The sequence below is a fragment of the Gouania willdenowi genome, chromosome 16, assembly GCF_900634775.1.
Source record: "Gouania willdenowi chromosome 16, fGouWil2.1, whole genome shotgun sequence".
Classification (NCBI taxonomy): domain Eukaryota; kingdom Metazoa; phylum Chordata; class Actinopteri; order Blenniiformes; family Gobiesocidae; genus Gouania; species Gouania willdenowi.
Window position 1 is genome coordinate 2624403 of NC_041059.1, and position 25680 is coordinate 2650082.

Genomic DNA, 25680 nt, shown 5'->3' on the forward strand with positions numbered 1-25680 from the left:
TAATTTTTTTTAATGATAAAATGTGGGACAGTTTGATATGAAACACATTTTAATAATTGTTAATTACAAATGTGTAAAATTGTACATAGAACTGTCAATTACAATTACACCATGATTGTAATTAATTATCAATTACATGATTACAATTATAATTGACCCCAACCCTGCAATGATGATCACCATTACTTAGCTTCAAATTATTATTAATATTTTTTCCACACTTACCAATTAGTTGGTGTCATATTGGTTCCATTAAAGCAGTCATTGTTAAATATGGACACGTTTACCACGAGAATAGGAAGCTACTGCAGATTCTAGACTTAAAATATACAATCCTAATTATTTTAGTCTTTAATGACTTTACTATTTTAAAGTGTAAAATGATAACTATTCACTGCTCAGCACAGCTAACAGTGCTATATTGGCAGAGCTACAGTATGACCTTTGAACTGTTTGAATTGGGATCTTTACATGTGATTTATACAGTAGGGCAAAAAAAAGTATTCAGTCAACCACCAATTGTGCAAGTTCTCCCACTTAAAAAGATGAGAGGCCTGTAATTTTCATCATAGGTAAACCTCAACTATGAGAGACTAAATGAAAAAAAACATCCAGAAAATCACATTGTAGGATTTTTAATGAATTTATTTGTTAATTATGAGGACACTTGCTGGGACAAGCAGGAAGGGTGGGTGTGAAGGGAACACCAAAGAGTGAGGGGAGAGAAATGATTGTTTCAAGTCCATCCATCAGAAGAAAACAAAGACAAAGATTTATCCTCACTGAGGATTGATTTGAGTCTGCCACTCGGGCGTTATTGTTCAAACAGCCGCACTGCAGAAGCACCTGCTTTGCCAAACGGGGGCAGAAACGTTGACTTCAGAGTCATTTGTCTTTTAAACATTATTCCTTGTCAGACTCCTCCTCAGGCTCACGGAGCCAGGTGAAGAAAGCTGTGACCGACTTCAACACGACACCTCTTCCTGTTTGCTCCGCAGGGTCTTTACTCGTCTCCCACTTGTAGAAGGCCTCCTCTTTAATAATGTCCTCATCGTACAAGGTGTCGAAGAACATACACAGCAGATCTGCAGAAACAAGATGCAAAGGTCAGTTGTTAGGAGCAGAACTGTGGATTTCTGTCAGTAAGTCCACTTTGTACCAATAAAGTCCTTAGAAATCTACAGACATTTTAAATGTAAATGAACAAACATATGTACAACGGCGTATTAGGGCCACATTAAAATAAAATACAATAAAAATCTGGGCACTACAGGATTAAAGTCAGAATATTTCAAGAATAAAGTTTTATGAGTAAAGTCGTATTTTAATAAAATGGTAATAGTATTTTTCCTCCTGGTAAATAATAAAACAACACTTACTAGCAGGCTCCTCCATGTGTACCATCATGGCCTGCAGGGCATACAGAGCCTGCAGCTCCTTCTCCTCGTCATTCAGGTATTTCTGCAGCAGCTCGGCTCTTACCATGATCTGCTCAGCAATGGCCTTGTACGGGTGTTCACCTTGGTTTTTAAGAAGAAACAAACAACACGTTAACATGGGGGGAGCACCATTTAGTTTGCCATTAGAGTTTGAAGCTTATGTTATGCTTACATATGATAGCGATCCCACACACTGAGGCCATCAGTGATCGTACAAAGTGATTAGAAGCAGCCTGCTCCTCATCCAAATTAGCCTGAAAATGAGCAAGAAATGTTTTAAACACTTGATCAAATAGTGTTTACATTTAGATGAATTCCAGAGTCTGAGCAACGGTCACACACCTCAACCCAGTCCATGATGTGCTTGTTATCAGCCTTGTCTTGAAGCAGTCTGTCCAGCTGTTTGCTGAGTTCTTCCCCACTGAGGAGCTGCTTCTTCACCACTTCCTTTGGCCCCAGCTCCTCTCCTGTGGTGAACTCCACTTTCTGAAAGTTACAAGTCCACATTTAAAGCAGGGTTCTACAGTGCAAACCATTGACTCACATTTACACCTAATGGTTCCATAACGTTTTGAATACCTGCTCAGTGACAAACTTGTTCACATCTTTGTCCTCAGGCAGAAAGTCATTCCAATTCAGGCCAGCTTCAATCCACAGATCCCCAACTTTCTTGGGAGTCTAATAAATGAGTAAATAAACAAGTTCAGATGATTAAAAAAACAAGATCAAGTTGAAATATGACCTATTCTTAAAAGCGTTGAGACAATGCAACACATTTTATTTTAGACAAATTCAACCCAGAAACCTTTGTGTACATACCATTCCTTTGCACAGCAGCTGGAGGATCTGTGCCAGCAGCACGCCAGCCTTTCCCAGAGGCACCAGAGGCTTTGAGATCTCCCTGGGACAAACAAAACATTTTTGTTAAGAAAGGGACATTTTTTTTACTGCTTCAATAAATTTGGAATAAAAAAAAGTATAAATTTGTATTGATTGTATTAAAACAGTCGGATTGCAAATATTTTTCAACTTTTCTCACCTGAAGAGCTGTCCCATAGGGATGCCTCCTTCATGGAGCATAGGGGTGATGAGTTCAGCCAGGTACAGCCACATGTAAGGTATATCAATGGCCATGTCTTCTGTTACCTCCAAGATCTCATGGAGCCTATGACAGCACAGTCAACAATTCAGTGTCAGTCTTTAGTGTGACCCAGGCTTTAAATACATTGTTCTTTGACAGATGCTTACCCTTTGTAGTATTGTTCAGTGGGTAACGTCCCAACTTTCACAAGTTGATGCAGCAACAGGCCCAAGTGTTCCCTGACAGTTGTGCTGCGTTCAAGTGTGGACTCCAGGCCTTGCCGCACAAACACATAAAGCATTGAGGCACTGTTGAGCTCTGCCACGCACTGCAGCGCCTCCTACAGGACCAGGAGAAGACAAACGTTAGTCATGTTCACACTCAACGTGCAGGTAAATGTCCTGCTGTTGTATGTTGGTCAAATTCTTTGAACCTTCAAGTCAGTAATGTGGAGGTATTCATCAATGATGGCTTTGGACTTCTTCTCCATCTCCTCTTCGCTAAGGGAAGGTTTGGGAAGAGAAGGAGGGGGAGTGGGAGCGCTCTCCTCACTTCTGCCACCACGCTCCTGGGACTCCCTGCTGAAGCTTCTCTTGGTGATTGGGTTTTCTTCCTGTCCATCAACGTGGCCAGATCTGTCAAAGTGATCCCTGTCTCTGTGATCAGTGTCTGATGAAGACAACAGTGATGAAGTCTGCTGAAGGGCTGAGAAGTGGTTCAGAGTGCTGGTAGCAGGACGCCCTGACTCTAAAAGGAAGAAGACAAATAGGACAGATCAGGAGCCAATCTTCCAACCCAAGTCAGTCAACCTATTTGACATTGTTTACCTTGATCTGCACTTGCTGGTTTAGCTTCAGTGCCTCCACTGCAGCCTTTTTCCCAGCTGCGCCACACGCCCTTGCACCCGGCTTTGCCACCAGGAGCCAGCACCAGATTGTTTAAGTCCATACCACCGGACTAGAAGGCAACAGAGAACAGTACATTTATGAACCAACAACATCCCTAGAGAACAAATCAAATGATCTACTTTTTAACAGTTGACTCATTGACGTCACTAGCTTTGCTGACCTTTATGATCTTGTAAAGGCGATTGGTATCGATGGGTCTGTCCTTGGAGATGGGCACCGTGTTCCCACATCCATCATCCTGAGGCTGGCTATTTGGTCCACCGCCCGGTGTATGAGACCCTGGACCTCCCATGCCCCCCCCACACATTCTACCACCTCCTCCAGAGCTTTCCTTCTTTGACAGGAGCTGCTGGTAGACTTTGATCTGTTCTTGATGCTCTTCCAACTCTGCCTCCTTATGAATCTGGTCAATAGTCTTGGGACCTTGGTCTCCTCTACGGGGCACCCAGCTATTCTGTGATTGGGAAACACAATTAAATAGCAGAAGTTACAAATGATTGAATATGGTTTAGTTTCTGGACACATGCCACCTTTATTGAGAGCAATAAATAGGTGTTCAAGATCCAACTTTTTCACTACTGATACGATACTGATATTTTAGCCTGTATTCTGACTCCATATCAGCACAAATTATACATACTCATCATTATCTGATCAGGACACCCCTAGCAATAAGTTTGACATAACTGCTTTTTTTCATTAGATCTGCAAATAGAAAGAAGCTAAACCATTTACCTTTCTGAGGTCTAGAACATCTTGCAGCATAAAGCGGATTCTGGAAGAGGTCATCTTTTCCTTGATGATTTTGTTCATCTGATTGAAATACTCGTCCATTTGAGGCTGTTAGGGAAATACAACAGACTTAGCAATGACAACTAAGGTATAAACTAGGTCTGGGTATCGGCAGGTACATCGCGATACGATACATATAGATGCTTCATTATTGTACTTACCTTGGCCTTTTCAAAGTCCAGGTCTTTGCCAATGGTGGAGAGAAGTCTGCAGAGACACTCCAGAGACTTTTCGTCATGGTTCTTCAGTAGTTTAACTACACAGGCATGCATAATGGCCTCGGTCAGCATCTTCAGCTTGAAGAGCTCACCAATGAACTTGATGTTGCCCAGTGAGCGGCGGCGGGAAATAACCCTGGCGTTTTCCAGCTCAACCCGCAGACGTTCACGCTCCTCATCCTAACAGGTGACACAAATGATTAAATCTGGGACCCACTCTTGAGGTACAAACCCACTCTTGAGGACAAACAAATGTCATCTTACATCTTTGGCAGCCTCGAGCTCCTTCTGTTTCTTTTCAAAGATCTCATCATCGTCCTGGTCTTTCTCAAACTCCTTCTGGCAACGATTGAGTAGGAGATAGAGGAAGTTTGCAGTTTTACCTGGTTTGTCGGCGCTGGGGACTTTCAACTGTTGATGGAATATGGAAGAATATTACTAAAGCTGATTTTATTAGTGGACATGAAACATAATATATATGATTACTTCATCAGTTCCTCATCACCATCATTGACATTCAGTGGCCCAGACCCGTGGCACTAAAGAACAATCATCAATGAAGCCAATAGAGGCAAAATACCCAAAGACACGCACTCACCCCCATTAGGCCACGGCACATGTTGGCGTAGGCCACAGAGAAGTTTGGTTCCAAGATGGCCTTCTCAGATATCAGGTCAATGGCACCTTTCAGCCTTTCCTCCGTGTCTATTGTTAGTTCGGACACCTGCTTCATTAGCTCCTGAAACTTTTGTGGGGTGAGCTTGTTCAGGATGCTACGCAAATGCTTGAACAGCTCCCCAGTTTTGGCCACCTCAGGATCATTATCCACAACCTCCTCAGCACCACGGCTGCAAGAGCTCTTCTTCACCGTAGGTTTCCAGGCTTTCTCAGCTTTGTTTAGTTGCACGTCATAATTTAGAGACATGCTGTGGATGATGATTTTCCTGGGCTCTTTGCGCTGGCCCTGCTGGGAGCGACGGGAACCAGGAGGCTGAAAGAGAGCAAGGGACAAATGTTATTTTAAAGAACGTAAACTAAAACATTATCGTCACCAACTGGTCATTCTAATGTTCTTATTTTACTGAATACGGCCCTTATTGGTAACAATTGTGCAATAGTCATAAAAAGATCTCATACAGAGTAACAGTTTACAACAGTTCAATTTAAACTGGTTTCCCCAAAGTTTTTATTTCCCATAACAAAGATCTAAGATTTGTAAACTATAAAATGAGTGTGAAGAAATAGAGCTGATGCTCACCTCTGTGAAGTCATCCAGAAGGTCCCCAATGGCCTCCTTCTTGTTAGGTTCCTTCATGTTTTTCTTTGGCACAGACATAGCAGCTGTAAGAGAAAGAAATGTTACTACCTTTTAGGAGCCACTTCTTTCAAACTCCACTCAGAAAAGACCAAGTGTTTAGTCCATGAACCCAGGACCTTCTTGCTGTTAGGCAGAAGTGCTAACCAAAACACCACTGTGCTCCCAAATGTGTAGACAATATTAGACAATTCTATGTTAAAAAATGGACTAGATTTAAATAGTGATTTTATGACAAAGTAGTTCCAACGCACATGAAATATTATAATTATTACTCACTTTAGCTACAAATGTTGTTCACTGAGGACACCTGCTTTTTATGAAATTAGATCCACTTTAGTTGTTTTTAAAAGTCTTTTGGGCACTCACTGCTGAAGATACTTCACTTTCAACTTGTATGAGCTGTTCTGCAAAGCTTCTATGCAGCTTTCATCTTATCTGAGTTACCATGACTACCTGTCAACAATGAGCTGTACTGCAAAGCTTCTATGCAGCTTTCATCTCATCTGAGTTACCATGACGACCCAGAGTCAACGCCAGGCAGCATTAACTGGTGGGGCATTAAAAAAACTGTGGGTGGGGGCATTAAGAATGTCAATTACAATTATATTCTCAATGACTAAAGTTAAATTACTAAGGCTGAAATAAATAAGCTAATAAAAGGTTACCTTGTTAGGCTTCCTAATCATTGTAAATACATGTTTTCATATTTTTGGTGCATCTGAGTTTTTATTGTGTCCCTAGATTTTTATATCCCTAGATTTTAATCTATACTATAACTCAAGGGAGGTGTGTGTGTGCGTGAGTGTGCGTGTGTGTATGGATGGATGGATGGATGGTTGTGTGTATGTGGAGCAAATATCTCTCGGACACGGTGCCAGTTCGACCTGAAACTCGGTCGACGGGTTCCAAATACCCCGTGTGTGTGTATCTGTTATTTTGGAGTAATTTGGTCATTTCAAAATGATTATTTTTATTTTATTTCACTTCTGGACGGCCCCGAAATGAAACCTATTCAACTTTTGACCTCAGGGTGTGAGGGGGCGCTAGCGCACCATCTATATTTATTTCTTCACACGAGCAAGAGTCACGTGTGCAGCCAGAGCCAATCGTTGCGCACACAGCCAAGCAGACACGGACTGTAAACACGAGTGAGAGAAGAAGATAGTTTTATACGGAGAGGAACGTCTGAGCAGCTGTGTTTACACTGATAAACTAGCAAAGCTCTTAAGTCTCACTTATTGGGCCTGATGTTAGTCACTGATGTTCGTGTGTGTGAGCCACGGCAGACTCCACTTCCTCCTGTGCTATGCTATTGTTAGCTTCTCAAACATGGGAACTCTGAATAGATGATTTGAAACCATCAGCCACTGGTGAGTCTTTTACAGACACGTTTCCCATTGTTTAAACCATAAAACTGTTGTTCAATAACGCGCTGTTTCACTAGAGTCGATATTGACCTCAACCTGTTCAATTCTCCATCTGGAAAACTGTAGATTCTGTGTCATGCTGTGCATGGAAGCTAAACTCTGACCACTCGGTTCAAAGATATAAAAAAATATTTTTGTTTTTAAAAAAGACAGCCGAATTGTACATAATACTTTAATTTACTTACTCATTCATGTAGTTTAAAGCTTTATGTTTTGTTTTGCGCAGTTTGGTTGTTTTTCTGATTGGTGCTACAATGTCTATGGAGTTTGGTTATCAGCGTCTCAAACACATACGTATTTATTTATTTAAATATACTAAAACAGAAAGATACACAAATACATATTTTGACTCCAAAAAACATACATTACAGAAAAATACACCAAACAAAAAAATATAAAAGTGAGTTAAAAAACAACAACAACAAACACATTTATCATGTTCATATCCCATAGAATTAAACCGGGGAAATCGCACACGCTGTTTTATTGTAATATTTATTATTTTATTATAGTTACTGGATTCTCATTATGTTATTCCTATTATTATTATTATAACTATTACTACTTCTACTATTAATATTATATCTCTATCTAATTGTACTACTACTGTATTGTTGTTATTGTTATTCTTATATTCCTATTTATTATTTTTATAACCATAACTATTACTACTTTCACTATTAATATTATATCTCTATCTAATTGTACTTTTACTGTATTGTTATTGTTATTCTTAAATTATTCTTTTTTGAATTATTTTATCCTATAGTTACTGGTATTCTCATTGTATTATTATTAATATTGCTGTTACCTTATTATTTTATGTTTATTATTGTATTACAGTTACTGGATTCTCTTTGCTATTTTGTTATTGTCATTATTATTATATAGTTGTACTACTGTATTAATGTTATTGGCATTATTTTAATGATCATTATATTTTTAAACTCCTTTTTAATTATTAATATTTTATATTATAGTTACTGGTATTCTCATTTCATTATTAGCATTGCTATATTATCATATTTTTCATTAGCATTGCTATATTATCATCATATTACCATATCATTATTTAATATTTTTTATTGTTTTTATCGCATTATTGTTACTAGATTCTTATTATATTACTTTGTTATTGCTATTATTACTATTATTATTATTATAACCATTACTATTATCTTGATTTACTGTCAAAAAGTTTAGGGAAATATATACATGACGAACATCCAACCGTTATTCATAATGCAAAAAAGATCCATCAGACTGATACATAACGCAGGATACAGAGAACAAACACGTGGATTATTCTTAAAAACACCAGATTTAAAACTCCCAGATCTCATCCAACTCAAAACTGTTCAAATGATTTATAAAGTAAAGGTTCACTTCCAAAAGGGTTGCAGAAAAGATTTTTTAGGGAGAGAAGGGGAAAACAATTCTGGTAGAAAACTATGTTTCAAGATGAAAAATGCCAGAACAGCAGTCAAAAAGATGAGTATAACAATATCAAAGGTTACATTATGGAACTGTCTAAAGGATGAAATAAAACAAAGCACCAACATAAACCAGTTTAAAACGTTTTTTTAAATCATACTTCGTTAGTACGTATAAGAAAGAAGAGCAGCAATTTTACCGAGGACAACAATAATATATAATATGTATATAATGGTATAAAATATATTAAAATATATACTAATACATATAATAAAAGGTTTTTATTCATTTATATATTTCCCCTCTATATTTAATTGATGAAATGTGTGTTGTAAAAATATAAATTAGTTTAATATTAAGTACATGTCATATATACATTCATGTGTATGTACGTATGTATATATGTTTGATGTGAATGTATAAACTGTATATATAAAACTTGTGTAGAACAGGGGTCTTCAACGTTTTCCAGGCCAAGGACCCCCAAACTGATGGAGAGATGGAGCGGGGACCCCCTACTTATGTATATTGTATAAAATTGTGTTTTATATGGAGGAGTCAGGGACACAGTTCATGGACCAGAACCAACAGGACCAGGACTACATCCATGGTCCATAACCTCCAGCTCATCATGAACTCCACAGCACTGGTTGGACTGGTGTTGATTCTGGAGCAGATAGAGGCAGACTTTGGCCCTTTCTAATAGAAAACCCAGAATCCTTTTTAAATAAACGTTTATATATATTGAGTTGGTTTGTAAATCTATTTTTAGCATTATCTGGGGGGGCATTAAGAAAACTGGGGGGGGGGCACAAAACCACTCAGTTCTGAGTAGCATACCCCCCCCCCCCCCAGAAAATTTGAAAAAATGTGTTTGTTTTTTGGCTTAAAAACCAAACAAGCAGCGTTTTTCTGTTTTAAAATTAAATCTGGTTCTGTTTGTATTATATTTGGATATTTAAGGGAAACTATGACGACAGCTTCATGTTTTAATCTCACCACACAGAACGACCGACAGACGGACTTTTATTCTGCTGCGTTTATTAAAAATGATCTTGTATCATATTGTCCTCCTCACACTGATGACAGAGGTGTCATTTGTTAAATAGTTATTGATGCTGGAAGTCTGAATCTGTGAATATCTGCTAACTTTACCAAACAGTGTTATGATCCAAATAGTATCCAGGTAATCTGGTGACTCCAGACATAAAAAGAAGCAACGCATAAGTCGCAATACTGGTGAATTGAAACGTTATTATTACATAAATAAATCAAAACCAAAGAATGGATGTTATGTAAAACATGCACATATGTGGTGTAATAAATCTACTGGTGCGCCTCATTTCTTATGATCAACTTCTGTGTCTGTTGACAGCTGCTGTTAGCGTTATTTATAACGTGCAAAATATTTTTTTACTTCCCTAAAAAAAGCTGTAATTGTTTTTGCAAAAGTGTCAAATGGTAGAAGTTCTAACATCTATTGTTCCTCACACCAGCCTCACAGTTAATAGTCAGTCACCAGTTTATTTAGATACTATTTGGACCGTAACACCGTGAAACAAAACTACAGTGTGAGCAGATTTATAAGACCTAAAACATCCACACACTGAATGAAAACATGAGCAGGACCAGAAAACTGCTGAAATAAATCCTAAACAGTCCTATTGTGTGAGGAGACCTGGTCTAGGCCCTGGGGAGGGAAACCAGGTGCAGCAGACTTCAGTTCTCATTCTCATTTCTCCATAAATATCACAAACATTAGTGCTAAAAACCCAAGCGGATAAAAACTGTCATCGCGTACAGTAAAGACCACTTTCTGTGCACGTGCGGTGCCATATGCGCGCTCGCCGTCTCGGTCTGTGCGCTCGCGGTGATGATTTTTATCTGTGACACGAGCTGTTCATATCTGGACACTTCCTTTCCCAGCTGTTCATTTTTAATGAATGGGGGGCTTTAGAAATCATCATTTTCATGTCTGGGTTAATGAGAGGGGAGACAGCAGTGAAGGTGTCACAGATGACCACTCCCTTCTCCACCACCTCAGCAACTTTAACTGTACTATTTAAAAACATCACAATGTTCATCCTCGATGCAGACCTCACACAGTCATATCCTAGTTATTGTTTGTACAAAAAACACCTGTTTTAATGCTTTACTATAGCCTTACCTCTGATTTAGGGGGATTTTAGTTTTTTGTGCCTTAATGCTTTCTGAGCTGTGTTTAAGTATGTGCATTATATTTGTGCATTATATTTGTGCATTATATTTGTGCATTATATTTGTGCATTATATTTGTGCATTATATTAGTGGTACACTAAAAAAAAAAGAACTTTCACTACTGTTGCTTTTAAATAAGTGATTTTTACCGTTTTTATGCATTTTGTCCCTCTGAAGATGCCGTAGCTGCCACCGTAGTAGCGCGCTCAGAGTGAGCTCAACACGCATGTGCAGGAAGTGGACTGAGTTTGAAAATATCTGCCTTTTTCACTCGTCTTCACCTGATAAAACAGGTAAGTCTTTTCTCATTTTCATCACAGAAAAAAGAGGATTTATTTGGTTTTCACAGTAATCACGTAAATAAATGAAAAGGTAGTTATTTACAGCAGTCGTCACTGCATTACATGGTGTAAAATGTGACAGAGGTGAAAAGAAGCGTCTGAGACGTAGCGTCATAGTGTTTCTGCTACAGGACAAACCTGAGCCCACACTGTCACACCTTCACAGTTGAAACTCATCGGTCTGTTACAGAAACAGCTCTGTCTCAGGAAACATGGATCATGTGTTGATGCCGCTTTGCACCAAGTTTTATCCGAACGTGGAACGTATTCATATTTTACAATTCACGTAAAATAGAGCCTTAATATGACCCAATGTCTCACTCTTTACATCTAGAACACAGCAGACTTGGGTATGATTATGTGGATCTAAAACGCTGGTATGTGAACACATGAAATGTGTGAAATGAATCTGGCTTCAATTCACCATTTGCACCATTGTTTTCCCACATTTCCAAAATGTCCTTTTGCCTGGTTCAGCATTAGCCACCAGTGCACACACTTTATTTTTATAAATCACAATCTTTGTATGAAAAGTGTCCTGCACATCTTTCAGGCCCCATTTTGGACGTACACTACAGTTATAAATGAGGCCCCAGATATATTTAATTATGCCCAAAACACAAAACCACACGTGAAACTTCATTATTTTTTTGGGTCACGACTGTTTTTATCATCTTTTGGTAAAGCAGAGGTTTACATCGACATCTTGATCTTTTCATTGATTTAGAGCAACCAAAAGTAGCACAAATTAGCATTTTGACCAAAAAAGCTGCTCAATGATCTAAAAAGCAGGTTGAATGCTTCACTCCTACAGAAAGTAATGGGATGTAACAGGCAAATGGGGCTGTGTGGTGGAATAAAGCTTTTAAAACGGTAAAGTAGTCCCATTTTTAAAAGTGAATTCAATGAATTTACTGCAAAGTAATGCATTTGTTAAGCATAGATCTTCTAATAAGTACATTTCTAAGATTTTGGGCCACATTTGTAAAAACAGTGGAGGATCCCTTTAAGGTTTTATCAGCTGCAGGTCAGAATTAAAATTGTTGAAATATTCTTATATGCTTCCTAAAATCAAAGACTTTTTTTTGTTCTGCACTTTGTTTACATTTGCTAAAGACACTACTCAGATGTTGTATTCAGCACTTTTAAGATCAGGTCAAAGATTACTTTGATCTGTTCAACTTTTATTTTATATAAACTGTGAAGTTGTAACAAAATACTTTAGTCAAATAAAAATGTTGGACACAAATACGTCTCTTTCTTAAATCTAACAGTTTTTATGAGGTATTTCTTACTAATTTATTAAGTCATTTAGTCTTTCAAAACAAATCAATAAGATTGAGTGCATGAATTCATCCATATCAATTTCTAAATATATACATATATATTTGACTTTATTTCATTAATTATGATGTAGTTAAAAACTGACTGTTTTTAAAATTAGTCAAACTCGATTTTTTTTTGCTTTTTCTTCAAAGTTGTCCTAGAAAAATTTAACACAGGAAAATCAAAAAAATTCAGTTTTCCTGAATCAAAAAAACAAGAAGTTCACTAAACTACTAAAAAGTGGTTGGAAAATGTGACCTTATTTTTATTAAGTTGGATCTAAGCAACAGTTTTTACAGCGTACGTTTAATGAATCTCTAGACACTTTCTTTAAACTAGTACAGTGCCCTTCGGAAGTATGTATTCATATAGTGGGAGGAGCTTAAGTAGAGTTGTCATTGATGGTCAAATGAGTTTGTGTTTGAAGGTTGGATGTACAAAGAGGTGAACATACTCTGTAGTGTTATAAAGGGGTTCATTTGTGGGTACAAAGTAAAATAGCGTGTGTGATTTCCCTGGTTTAATTCTATGGGACATGAACACATGATATATAGATAAAGGTTGCACCAATGTTTGCTGGACTTAGATAAATAGATCATAAATGTACCAGAGCATCCCCTGTCTTTAGACCCTACCTCAACAAAGAAAAACACTACATGAATTCCACGTAAACATGTCATGTACATCCAACATACGACCATAGAGAAGAGACACAGAAAAGTGGTGGATTTAATTTGTGTTGATTTCAAAATCAAAATAAACCTTTTGAAACGTAAGAAGTTAAAAATAAGAATCTAGTAACTATAATATGATTAAAAAACTATAATATTAATAATATTAAATAATGATAAAGTAATATAATGATAATATAGCAATATAATAATACAATGAGAATACCATTAACTATAATATAAAATAATATGAGAATATAATGGTAATTATAAGAATAGCAATAACATTAATGCAGTAGTTGTACCAATAATAATAATTTGAATAATAATGGCAATAAAATAACATGATGAGAATTGATTAGTCAGCATGAAGGCTGTAAAAGGTTGTGTCTCTCATTTCTTCCTTTTACTTCATCAGACAAAGAAATTTAGTAGAAACACATTATTTTGGGAGAGTTTTTATTTCTTTTTTTATTGATTGTGGAATGAGTAACAATAGTTTTTGTGAATTTGAAAGAAAGTTTTCAAGACTTTATCTTTTCTGACTTGTGACTTCAGGAAGTCACAGAGTAAGACAAGCATCCCCAACATTTAAAGCTTTCCATTTATTTGACTAGTCAGCATTAAACTACACTTCCAGTCCAGATTTTGCTCCAAGTCTGTATCAGCTGATGATGTCCATGATCAGATCTTTTACTTCCTCTGCCATCGCTTTGTCAGAAAGTTGATGAACCTCTTAAACACAGATTTCTTCTCTGGAGGATCTTTCTCAGGTTCACTGATGTTCATGCTGAGATTTCTTTTCAACAGATCAGTTTCTACTAAAGCAGAGACATTCTTCTCCCTCAGCAGCATGATTTGAAAATGAAGGTTCTCCTGCTCTTTCATGGCCTGAACGTGTTGTTCTAGAAGTTCTCCTTCCTTCTTCTTCAGCTCAGTCTGAAGAAGGTGGATCAGCTCCTCGTCCTGTTTTTGGAAGTCGTTCAGTTGCTTGCATTTCTCTCTTGTTTCTTCAAGCTTTTCCTGTTCAGTAGTGATACAGGCCTTCAAGGTGGAGATCATTTTTACATGTTCAGCCTCCAGATGAGCTTTATTTTCCACTTCCAGGACTTGGATGGAGACCGTACGCTCAACTGTTTCCCATAAAGCGCTGAGGCGGGAGATTTCCTCTTCTTTGAGGTGAATCATCAGATTGGTTTGCTGTTGTTGAGCATCTTTTTCTGTGGCCCACTGCTCCTTCAGCACCTTAAAGTCTTCTGATGATTTCTCCAGTGTCTGTTTGAGGTGGTCAATCATCTCTCGTTGCTGCTCAACGATGGTCTCCTTCTCCTTCTGCGTGTCCAATAATCTGGCCTTGTCTTTGTCCCACTGGGTCAGTTGGGCCTCTAATGCTTGTTGGGACAGGTTCAGAGACAGTTTAAGGTTTTCATTTTCCTCCTTCAGTTGGTCCAGCACAGAAGTATCATTTTGGACCTGAGAACAGTGGAGGATGGACATTTCCATGGGCTGAGAGCCAAGGAGTGAAGTATCCAAGCACAGACTCTCTGTAACAGACTCTGGGTTGTGAGCCTTGTTGTCTGCTACTGTTTCTTTAACTGGTTCCTGGTGTTTAGAAGATCCATCAGGACTTGGTGAAGGTTGTGAATCAAGGAGGGAAAAAAGCTTTGTCCAGTCAAAGTCTTCAGTGGGAGCCATCACTGGATCATCTTTCTTTTTTCTCTCAAAACGGCGCCGACCTTGTCTGTGAGCGTTCTTAGGCATTTTAGTAGATGTAGTGTCAGGTTTAACAAAGACAGTGTTGTTTCTCAGACTCTGAACTGCTTTGTGTGTTCTTTCATCTGAACATCAAAGCCTTACTGAGTTCTATCTAAAATAGAACAAAGAGTCAACAGAAGATGTTCCAAAATCATCACCATAGCAACCATTTCATATGAAGCTTTTTAGCCGTTGCTATGGACACTTTAAACGTAACCATAGACTACCACTTTATGCATACGCAGCGCCACTCATTGGCCAGTTTAGGTCACGTGACACGCCCACACTGGAGGGTCAACTTGTCTGGTGACGTAGTTTTATGATATTTTGTAATAGTGTACAGTTGTAATGTAGTTTTATGATATTTTATTAATATTTGTATAGTTTTAATGTAGTTTTGTGACATTTTATTAATGTTTGTATAGTTTTAATGTAGTTTTTTGACATTTTGTAATAGTTTGTAGTTTTAATGTAGTTTTATGATATTTTATTAATGTTTGTATAGTTTTAATGTAGTTTTATGACATTTTTTTAATGTTTGTATAGTTTTCTGACATTTTTTTAATGTTTGTATTGTTTTAATGTAGTTTTCTGACATTTTTTTAATGTTTGTATTGTTTTCATGTAGTTTTCTGACATTTTGTCATAGTGTGTGTAGTTGTAATGTAGTTTTGTGTGTTGTGTGTTCTCTCTGCAGAGGGCGGAGCAGCGTCCATCCTTCAAACAGCTCTGCCTAAAGATCTCAGACATGTTATATATATATATATGTTTATTTGATAGGGACAGAACAAGAAGCATTGTTTAACTGATGCCATATTCATAGGCCATATAGCTAACAGCTAATTCACAGACCTGGTCCTTAAGACATAAAAATACATAACACATTTACATAAATCATTACAAATAATACAAATTACAAAAGGCAATAAAATATTACACACGTCTGTTGTGTCCACAAGTTTGGTTCAGTTTGAGCCATTGTTTGCCTTTACTTTTAAACTGGTGCAGGTCTGTTAAAGTTTTCAGATCAGCAGGTAAAGTGTTCCAGATCTGTGGCCCTTGTACTGTGAACGCTGTCTGTCCAAAAGCTCTTTTGCATGTGGCTGGTCTGCAGTCTCCACTGACAGCGCCCCTAGTGACGATCCCGTGAGCTGCACATTTTTCAATCATCCCTGCAGCGATATCGGGAATGAGGTTGTTGACACATTTAAAAACAAATTTCACAAAAGAGTACTTCTTAAAATTTTCAAAACATAAAAGATTATGCTTCTCTTGAATTTTGCAATAGTGCCACATCAAGCACTTTTAAAGCTTGTTTGTACAGGGAGATCACACCTTTCTGAGTAGACTGATTAGCTTGGCCCCACACACTGATACAATATGAAAAGTGAGACAAGATCATTGTGTGAAAGTACAACTTGGCTGCACTGATTGACAGGCAAGATCTTATTAGACGAAAACAATTCAAATGAATCCTAATAGTCTTAGTTATTTTCTTTACATGAGCTCCAAATTTAAGATGGGAGTCCACCACAACTCCAAGATATTTGAATTCATCTACTCTTTCAATATTTTTTTTTTTTTTTTTATACTTTATTTTTTTATCTCCTTTTTTACATACAAAAGTGAAAAACACACTCGCTGCTACACGTCCATCCTGCTGTCGCGTCGCACCGGAAGCCCCGTCTGAGGCTGTTCTTGTGGCCCCTATGTAATATTTATTTAATTTGTGTTCACAATGGGTTTTTTTTTTGGGGGGGGGGGACACGACCCCTGCACCCCCCACCATGATTTGCGCCCCTGCCCCATTTGTCCAACTACAACATTTTGTTCAGAATAATGTAAAAAAACAACAATAGAACACAATGATGGAATGAAAGTGAATTAAAATTCATGGAGCTAACAGAATTTAACACAAATTTGACATAAATTGTTCATTGAGAGATTAATAAAAAAGTGTGCAGTTCAATAACAATTCCCTTATGTTAGAATTCTGAGTTTAAAATCATAAAACTATCAGATTTTTGACGTTAAAGTCACACTTCTCACTTTAAAGTCATAATTCTTGAGGAAAAAAGTTATTATACTATGATTTTCATGATCTGACCCAACTTAATAACTCAGTTCAACACAACAATTATTTTTAGAAACATTTTGTTTATTCATTTGTTCTTTTATATTTTTTTTAATAAAGTTTCTTGCTGCATTCAAAGGAGAAAAGACTATAAAGAGAGGAGAGAGGAACGTTTTAAATCATCATGGGGGGGGATAGAGATAAAGAGTCAAACATGAGGTTTATATTGTTCTAATGTTTGGTTTTCCTGGTAAACCACTGGTGGATTCTTTTCCATAGAGGTTTCTTTTTAGCGTGGCTGGAACGCTCTTGTTCTAATTCCACATCTTTGGCTTTCAGTTGGTTCTGTGTTGTGACCAGGGCGTTCTTCAGCATGGTCACCTTTTCTTTCACCTGCTCCTCCAGACTGCAGTAGGCCTGCTCCTTTGACTTCACCACTTCTAACATGTTGGCGTTCACCTCCAACAGCTGGTCGTGTTCATCACTTTGACTTTTGAGTTTCTCCTGCACCTGCCTGAGATCGGCCCTCAGAACGTTGTTTTCAATGTTCTGCTCATGGAACTCCTTTCTGGAAACATCTAGAGCCAGTCTGAGTTGGGCCAGGTACCAGTCTAGTAATTGTGAGGTGGAGGTTCCAGCTTCTCCGGGAAGCTCCACATGGTCCTCAAGGTGTGAGGTGGAGGTTCCGGGTTCTCCAGAAAGCTCCACATGGTCCTCAAGGTGTGAGGTGGAGGTTTCAGGTTCTCCAGGAAGCTTCACATGGTCCTCAAGGTGTGAGGTGGAGGTTCCGGGTTCTCCAGAAAGCTCCACATGGTCCTCAAAGTGTGAGGCGGAGGTTTCAGATTCTTTAGGAAGCTCCACATGGTCCTTAAGGTGTGAGTTGGAGGTTTCAGGTTCTCCAGGAAGCTTCACATGGTCCTCAAGGTGTGAGGTGGAGATTCCAGGTTCACAGTGAAGCTCCACATGGTCCTCAAGGTGTGAGGTGGAGGTTCCAGGTTCACAGTGAAGCTCCACATGGTCCTCAAGGTGTGAGGTGGAGGTTTCAGGTTCTCTGTGAATCCTCACCTGTTCTTCAGGCCTCTTACCATCCACAGAGTCAGTGGTGGCATCTTCCAGAGCTAAGAGGTGTGCAGCCCGATTTCTGGCTTGTTTCTGAGCTCTCCGCTCCTCCTTGTTTTGTTTTGTCTTTCCTGGACCAACCCCATTCGATCTTTTAACTTGTCCTCCATGACGACCAGGTAAACATGTTGGATCATGAAGGAACATGCTATTGAAGATTTTAGGCTTCTGAGGGGGAGCCTTGGCTGGATGTTTTGGAGGCATAGCCTCAGATGAATCGTTCTTAGGTCTCTGGTCCCTAGGATGGTAGCGATCTCTGTGTGCGTTCTTCTTATCCATCATGTCAGTTGTTCTGTGATGTTTTTCCAAATGAATCTTGTCTTGTCTGTAGCAACAGCTGTTTGATCAAATTCAAACTGAAGGCGTACTTGAAAGCAGCTGATTTTAACTAAAAGAATGTTTACACAGTCACCATAGCAACACTTTCCAGAATCCATTTCTGTTGTCCTGGTGACAATCAACACAACATTCTAAATGATGATTTGCTGCTGCTTTGTTAACAAATAATAAAATAATGAAATTAAAGAAATCTAAACAGGGCTAAGAACCCCCCCCCCCCCCACACACACACACACACACACACACCAATAAATAAATAAATAAATAAAAACTCAGGTGAATTAAAATCCAAGGATTAAAAGTTGATTTAATGCAGGATTTGAAAGTCTTCAGTGGGGGGGGGGGGGCTGTTAGACGTTGGAGGGTAGCTTACTTTACAGCAGGGTTTCTCAAATGGGGGTACGTGTACCCCTAGGGTTACACAATGGCACTACAGGGGGGACTTGAGTGAGAGAGTGGAAAAATAACAAATAAAGTGTCAGTCTTTGTCCCTCCCCAGGCATGAGATGACTGGAAATAATAAAAACTATAGAAATGAATCTATTTAGGAGCCACTCCCCCTCATACCAGCAACGCTTCACAGGGCCCAGCAGGGTGGTCTCCGCCTGCTTCTAGTTGCTCCGTGCTGGCCAGGAAGACCATGGTTCCCACTGTTGCTCAAACTCTTGTGGGGGACACCGTGGCGTCTTCCGGAGAGGAAAGACCTCCTGTCTCAGGTCAACGGCCGCATATAGCATCCGGGTCGTCTGAGGCTGTTCTTGTGGCCCCTATGTAATATTTATTTAATTTGTGTTCACAATGGGTTTTTTTTTTGCGGGGGTTGGACACGACCCCTGCACCCCCCACCATGATTTGCGCCCCTGCCCCATTTGTCCAACTACAACATTTTGTTCAGAATAATGTAAAAAAAACAACAATAGAACACAATGATGGAATGAAAGTGAATTAAAATTCATGGAGCTAACAGAATTTAACACAAATTTGACATAAATTGTTCATTGAGAGATTAATAAAAAAGTGTGCAGTTCAAAAACAATTCCCTTATGTTAGAATTCTAAGGAAAAAAATCAGAATTCTGAATTTAAAATCATAAAAATATCAGATTTTTGACGTTAAAGTCACACTTCTCACTTTAAAGTCATAATTCTTGAGGAAAAAAGTTATTATACTATGATTTTCATGATCTGACCCAACTTAATAACTCAGTTCAACACAACAATTATTTTTAGAAACATTTTGTTTATTCATTTGTTCTTTTATATTTTTTTTAATAAAGTTTCTTGCTGCATTCAAAGGAGAAAAGACTATAAAGAGAGGAGAGAGGAACGTTTTAAATCATCATGGGGGGGATAGAGATAAAGAGTCAAACATGAGGTTTATATTGTTCTAATGTTTGGTTTTCCTGGTAAACCACTGGTGGATTCTTTTCCATAGAGGTTTCTTTTTAGCGTGGCTGGAACGCTCTTGTTCTAATTCCACATCTTTGGCTTTCAGTTGGTTCTGTGTTGTGACCAGGGCGTTCTTCAGCATGGTCACCTTTTCTTTCACCTGCTCCTCCAGACTGCAGTAGGCCTGCTCCTTTGACTTCACCACTTCTAACATGTTGGCGTTCACCTCCAACAGCTGGTCGTGTTCATCACTTTGACTTTTGAGTTTCTCCTGCACCTGCCTGAGATCGGCCCTCAGAACGTTGTTTTCAATGTTCTGCTCATGGAACTCCTTTCTGGAAACATCTAGAGCCAGTCTGAGTTGGGCCAGGTACCAGTCTAGTAATTGTGAGGTGGAGGTTCCAGCTTCTCCGGGAAGATCCACATGGTCCTCAAGGTGTGAGGTGGAGGTTCCGGGTTCTCCAGAAAGCTCCACATGGTCCTCAAGGTGTGAGTTGGAGGTTTCAGGTTCTCCAGGAAGCTTCACATGGTCCTCAAGGTGTGAGGTGGAGGTTCCGGGTTCTCCAGAAAGCTCCACATGGTCCTCAAAGTGTGAGGCGGAGGTTTCAGATTCTTTAGGAAGCTCCACATGGTCCTTAAGGTGTGAGTTGGAGGTTTCAGGTTCTCCAGGAAGCTTCACATGGTCCTCAAGGTGTGAGGTGGAGGTTCCAGGTTCACAGTGAAGCTCCACATGGTCCTCAAGGTGTGAGGTGGAGGTTCCAGGTTCACAGTGAAGCTCCACATGGTCCTCAAGGTGTGAGGTGGAGGTTTCAGGTTCTCTGTGAATCCTCACCTGTTCTTCAGGCCTCTTACCATCCACAGAGTCAGTGGTGGCATCTTCCAGAGCTAAGAGGTGTGCAGCCCGATTTCTGGCTTGTTTCTGAGCTCTCCGCTCCTCCTTGTTTTGTTTTGTCTTTCCTGGACCAACCCCATTCGATCTTTTAACTTGTCCTCCATGACGACCAGGTAAACATGTTGGATCATGAAGGAACATGCTATTGAAGATTTTAGGCTTCTGAGGGGGAGCCTTGGCTGGATGTTTTGGAGGCATAGCCTCAGATGAATCGTTCTTAGGTCTCTGGTCCCTAGGATGGTAGCGATCTCTGTGTGCGTTCTTCTTATCCATCATGTCAGTTGTTCTGTGATGTTTTTCCAAATGAATCTTGTCTTGTCTGTAGCAACAGCTGTTTGATCAAATTCAAACTGAAGGCGTACTTGAAAGCAGCTGATTTTAACTAAAAGAATGTTTACACAGTCACCATAGCAACACTTTCCAGAATCCATTTCTGTTGTCCTGGTGACAATCAACACAACATTCTAAATGATGATTTGCTGCTGCTTTGTTAACAAATAATAAAATAATGAAATTAAAGAAATCTAAACAGGGCTAAGAACCCCCCCCCCCACACACACACACACACACACACACACACCAATAAATAAATAAATAAATAAAAACTCAGGTGAATTAAAATCCAAGGATTAAAAGTTGATTTAATGCAGGATTTGAAAGTCTTCAGTGGGGGGGGGGGGGGCTGTTAGACGTTGGAGGGTAGCTTACTTTACAGCAGGGTTTCTCAAATGGGGGTACGTGTACCCCTAGGGTTACACAATGGCACTACAGGGGGGACTTGAGTGAGAGAGTGGAAAAATAACAAATAAAGTGTCAGTCTTTGTCCCTCCCCAGGCATGAGATGACTGGAAATAATAAAAACTATAGAAATGAATCTATTTAGGAGCCACTCCCCCTCATACCAGCAACGCTTCACAGGGCCCAGCAGGGTGGTCTCCGCCTGCTTCTAGTTGCTCCGTGCTGGCCAGGAAGACCATGGTTCCCACTGTTGCTCAAACTCTTGTGGGGGACACCGTGGCGTCTTCCGGAGAGGAAAGACCTCCTGTCTCAGGTCAACGGCCGCATATAGCATCCGGGTCGTCTGAGGCTGTTCTTGTGGCCCCTATGTAATATTTATTTAATTTGTGTTCACAATGGGTTTTTTTTTTTGCGGGGGTTGGACACGACCCCTGCACCCCCCACCATGATTTGCGCCCCTGCCCCATTTGTCCAACTACAACATTTTGTTCAGAATAATGTAAAAAAAACAACAATAGAACACAATGATGGAATGAAAGTGAATTAAAATTCATGGAGCTAACAGAATTTAACACAAATTTGACATAAATTGTTCATTGAGAGATTAATAAAAAAGTGTGCAGTTCAAAAACAATTCCCTTATGTTAGAATTCTAAGGAAAAAAATCAGAATTCTGAATTTAAAATCATAAAAATATCAGATTTTTGACGTTAAAGTCACACTTCTCACTTTAAAGTCATAATTCTTGAGGAAAAAAGTTATTATACTATGATTTTCATGATCTGACCCAACTTAATAACTCAGTTCAACACAACAATTATTTTTAGAAACATTTTGTTTATTCATTTGTTCTTTTATATTTTTTTTAATAAAGTTTCTTGCTGCATTCAAAGGAGAAAAGACTATAAAGAGAGGAGAGAGGAACGTTTTAAATCATCATGGGGGGGGATAGAGATAAAGAGTCAAACATGAGGTTTATATTGTTCTAATGTTTGGTTTTCCTGGTAAACCACTGGTGGATTCTTTTCCATAGAGGTTTCTTTTTAGCGTGGCTGGAACGCTCTTGTTCTAATTCCACATCTTTGGCTTTCAGTTGGTTCTGTGTTGTGACCAGGGCGTTCTTCAGCATGGTCACCTTTTCTTTCACCTGCTCCTCCAGACTGCAGTAGGCCTGCTCCTTTGACTTCACCACTTCTAACATGTTGGCGTTCACCTCCAACAGCTGGTCGTGTTCATCACTTTGACTTTTGAGTTTCTCCTGCACCTGCCTGAGATCGGCCCTCAGAACGTTGTTTTCAATGTTCTGCTCATGGAACTCCTTTCTGGAAACATCTAGAGCCAGTCTGAGTTGGGCCAGGTACCAGTCTAGTAATTGTGAGGTGGAGGTTCCGGGTTCTCCAGAAAGCTCCACATGGTCCTCAAGGTGTGAGGTGGAGGTTTCAGGTTCTCCAGAAAGCTCCACATGGTCCTCAAGGTGTGAGTTGGAGGTTTCAGGTTCTCCAGGAAGCTTCACATGGTCCTCAAGGTGTGAGGTGGAGGTTCCGGGTTCTCCAGAAAGCTCCACATGGTCCTCAAAGTGTGAGGCGGAGGTTTCAGATTCTTTAGGAAGCTCCACATGGTCCTTAAGGTGTGAGTTGGAGGTTTCAGGTTCTCCAGGAAGCTTCACATGGTCCTCAAGGTGTGAGGTGGAGATTCCAGGTTCACAGTGAAGCTCCACATGGTCCTCAAGGTGTGAGGTGGAGGTTCCAGGTTCACAGTGAAGCTCCACATGGTCCTCAAGGTGTGAGGTGGAGGTTTCAGGTTCTCTGTGAATCCTCACCTGTTCTTCAGGCCTCTTACCATCCACAGAGTCAGTGGTGGCATCTTCCAGAGCTAAGAGGTGTGCAGCCCGATTTCTGGCTTGTTTCTGAGCTCTCCGCTCCTCCTTGTTTTGTTTTGTCTTTCCTGGACCAACCCCATTCGATCTTTTAACTTGTCCTCCATGACGACCAGGTAAACATGTTGGATCATGAAGGAACATGCTATTGAAGATTTTAGGCTTCTGAGGGGGAGCCTTGGCTGGATGTTTTGGAGGCATAGCCTCAGATGAATCGTTCTTAGGTCTCTGGTCCCTAGGATGGTAGCGATCTCTGTGTACGTTCTTCTTATCCATCATGTCAGTTGTTCTGTGATGTTTTTCCAAATGAATCTTGTCTTGTCTGTAGCAACAGCTGTTTGATCAAATTCAAACTGAAGGCGTACTTGAAAGCAGCTGATTTTAACTAAAAGAATGTTTACACAGTCACCATAGCAACACTTTCCAGAATCCATTTCTGTTGTCCTGGTGACAATCAACACAACATTCTAAATGATGATTTGCTGCTGCTTTGTTAACAAATAATAAAATAATGAAATTAAAGAAATCTAAACAGGGCTAAGAACCCCCCCCCCCACACACACACACACACACACACACACACACCAATAAATAAATAAATAAATAAAAACTCAGGTGAATTAAAATCCAAGGATTAAAAGTTGATTTAATGCAGGATTTGAAAGTCTTCAGTGGGGGGGGGGGGGGGGCTGTTAGACGTTGGAGGGTAGCTTACTTTACAGCAGGGTTTCTCAAATGGGGGTACGTGTACCCCTAGGGTTACACAATGGCACTACAGGGGGGACTTGAGTGAGAGAGTGGAAAAATAACAAATAAAGTGTCAGTCTTTGTCCCTCCCCAGGCATGAGATGACTGGAAATAATAAAAACTATAGAAATGAATCTATTTAGGAGCCACTCCCCCTCATACCAGCAACGCTTCACAGGGCCCAGCAGGGTGGTCTCCGCCTGCTTCTAGTTGCTCCGTGCTGGCCAGGAAGACCATGGTTCCCACTGTTGCTCAAACTCTTGTGGGGGACACCGTGGCGTCTTCCGGAGAGGAAAGACCTCCTGTCTCAGGTCAACGGCCGCATATAGCATCCGGGTCGTCTGAGGCTGTTCTTGTGGCCCCTATGTAATATTTATTTAATTTGTGTTCACAATGGGTTTTTTTTTTGCGGGGGTTGGACACGACCCCTGCACCCCCCACCATGATTTGCGCCCCTGCCCCATTTGTCCAACTACAACATTTTGTTCAGAATAATGTAAAAAAAACAACAATAGAACACAATGATGGAATGAAAGTGAATTAAAATTCATGGAGCTAACAGAATTTAACACAAATTTGACATAAATTGTTCATTGAGAGATTAATAAAAAAGTGTGCAGTTCAAAAACAATTCCCTTATGTTAGAATTCTAAGGAAAAAAATCAGAATTCTGAATTTAAAATCATAAAAATATCAGATTTTTGACGTTAAAGTCACACTTCTCACTTTAAAGTCATAATTCTTGAGGAAAAAAGTTATTATACTATGATTTTCATGATCTGACCCAACTTAATAACTCAGTTCAACACAACAATTATTTTTAGAAACATTTTGTTTATTCATTTGTTCTTTTATATTTTTTTTAATAAAGTTTCTTGCTGCATTCAAAGGAGAAAAGACTATAAAGAGAGGAGAGAGGAACGTTTTAAATCATCATGGGGGGGATAGAGATAAAGAGTCAAACATGAGGTTTATATTGTTCTAATGTTTGGTTTTCCTGGTAAACCACTGGTGGATTCTTTTCCATAGAGGTTTCTTTTTAGCGTGGCTGGAACGCTCTTGTTCTAATTCCACATCTTTGGCTTTCAGTTGGTTCTGTGTTGTGACCAGGGCGTTCTTCAGCATGGTCACCTTTTCTTTCACCTGCTCCTCCAGACTGCAGTAGGCCTGCTCCTTTGACTTCACCACTTCTAACATGTTGGCGTTCACCTCCAACAGCTGGTCGTGTTCATCACTTTGACTTTTGAGTTTCTCCTGCACCTGCCTGAGATCGGCCCTCAGAACGTTGTTTTCAATGTTCTGCTCATGGAACTCCTTTCTGGAAACATCTAGAGCCAGTCTGAGTTGGGCCAGGTACCAGTCTAGTAATTGTGAGGTGGAGGTTCCAGCTTCTCCGGGAAGATCCACATGGTCCTCAAGGTGTGAGGTGGAGGTTCCGGGTTCTCCAGAAAGCTCCACATGGTCCTCAAGGTGTGAGTTGGAGGTTTCAGGTTCTCCAGGAAGCTTCACATGGTCCTCAAGGTGTGAGGTGGAGGTTCCGGGTTCTCCAGAAAGCTCCACATGGTCCTCAAAGTGTGAG

General features: G+C 39.6%; 1 protein-coding gene and 1 non-coding gene across 2 annotated transcripts; both read right to left on the reverse strand.

The window, feature by feature from the left end:
* Nucleotides 1-663: 663 nt before the first annotated feature.
* Nucleotides 664-6174, reverse strand: LOC114478631 (eukaryotic translation initiation factor 4 gamma 1-like). Its single transcript, XM_028471819.1, has 17 exons — nucleotides 6033-6174; nucleotides 5697-5779; nucleotides 5037-5429; nucleotides 4703-4849; nucleotides 4382-4618; nucleotides 4164-4268; nucleotides 3589-3882; nucleotides 3348-3477; nucleotides 2954-3267; nucleotides 2688-2860; nucleotides 2479-2604; nucleotides 2259-2340; nucleotides 2019-2117; nucleotides 1782-1925; nucleotides 1612-1693; nucleotides 1380-1520; nucleotides 664-1085 (listed from the first exon to the last, which is right to left on the reverse strand). The coding sequence occupies exons 2-17, from the start codon at nucleotides 5772-5774 to the stop codon at nucleotides 904-906; spliced, it is 2727 nt and encodes a 908-aa protein (XP_028327620.1). The 5' UTR covers nucleotides 5775-5779; nucleotides 6033-6174; the 3' UTR covers nucleotides 664-903.
* On the reverse strand, nucleotides 4924-5000 carry LOC114478675 (small nucleolar RNA SNORD66). Its single transcript, XR_003675897.1, has one exon. It is a non-coding gene; the product is annotated as a small nucleolar RNA SNORD66 (small nucleolar RNA).
* Nucleotides 6175-25680: the final 19506 nt, after the last annotated feature.

Excerpts from the sequence above, each read along its gene's own strand:
- LOC114478631 (XM_028471819.1), bottom strand. The coding sequence starts at position 5,774 with ATGTCTGTGCCAAAGAAAAACATGAAGGAACCTAACAAGAAGGAGGCC. Across the intron at positions 2,861-2,953 it reads TCCACATTACTGACTTGAAG|GAGGCGCTGCAGTGCGTGGC; the intron begins GTTCAAAGAATT and ends CTGGTCCTGTAG. Across the intron at positions 1,086-1,379 it reads ACACATGGAGGAGCCTGCTA|ATCTGCTGTGTATGTTCTTC; the intron begins GTAAGTGTTGTT and ends TTGTTTCTGCAG.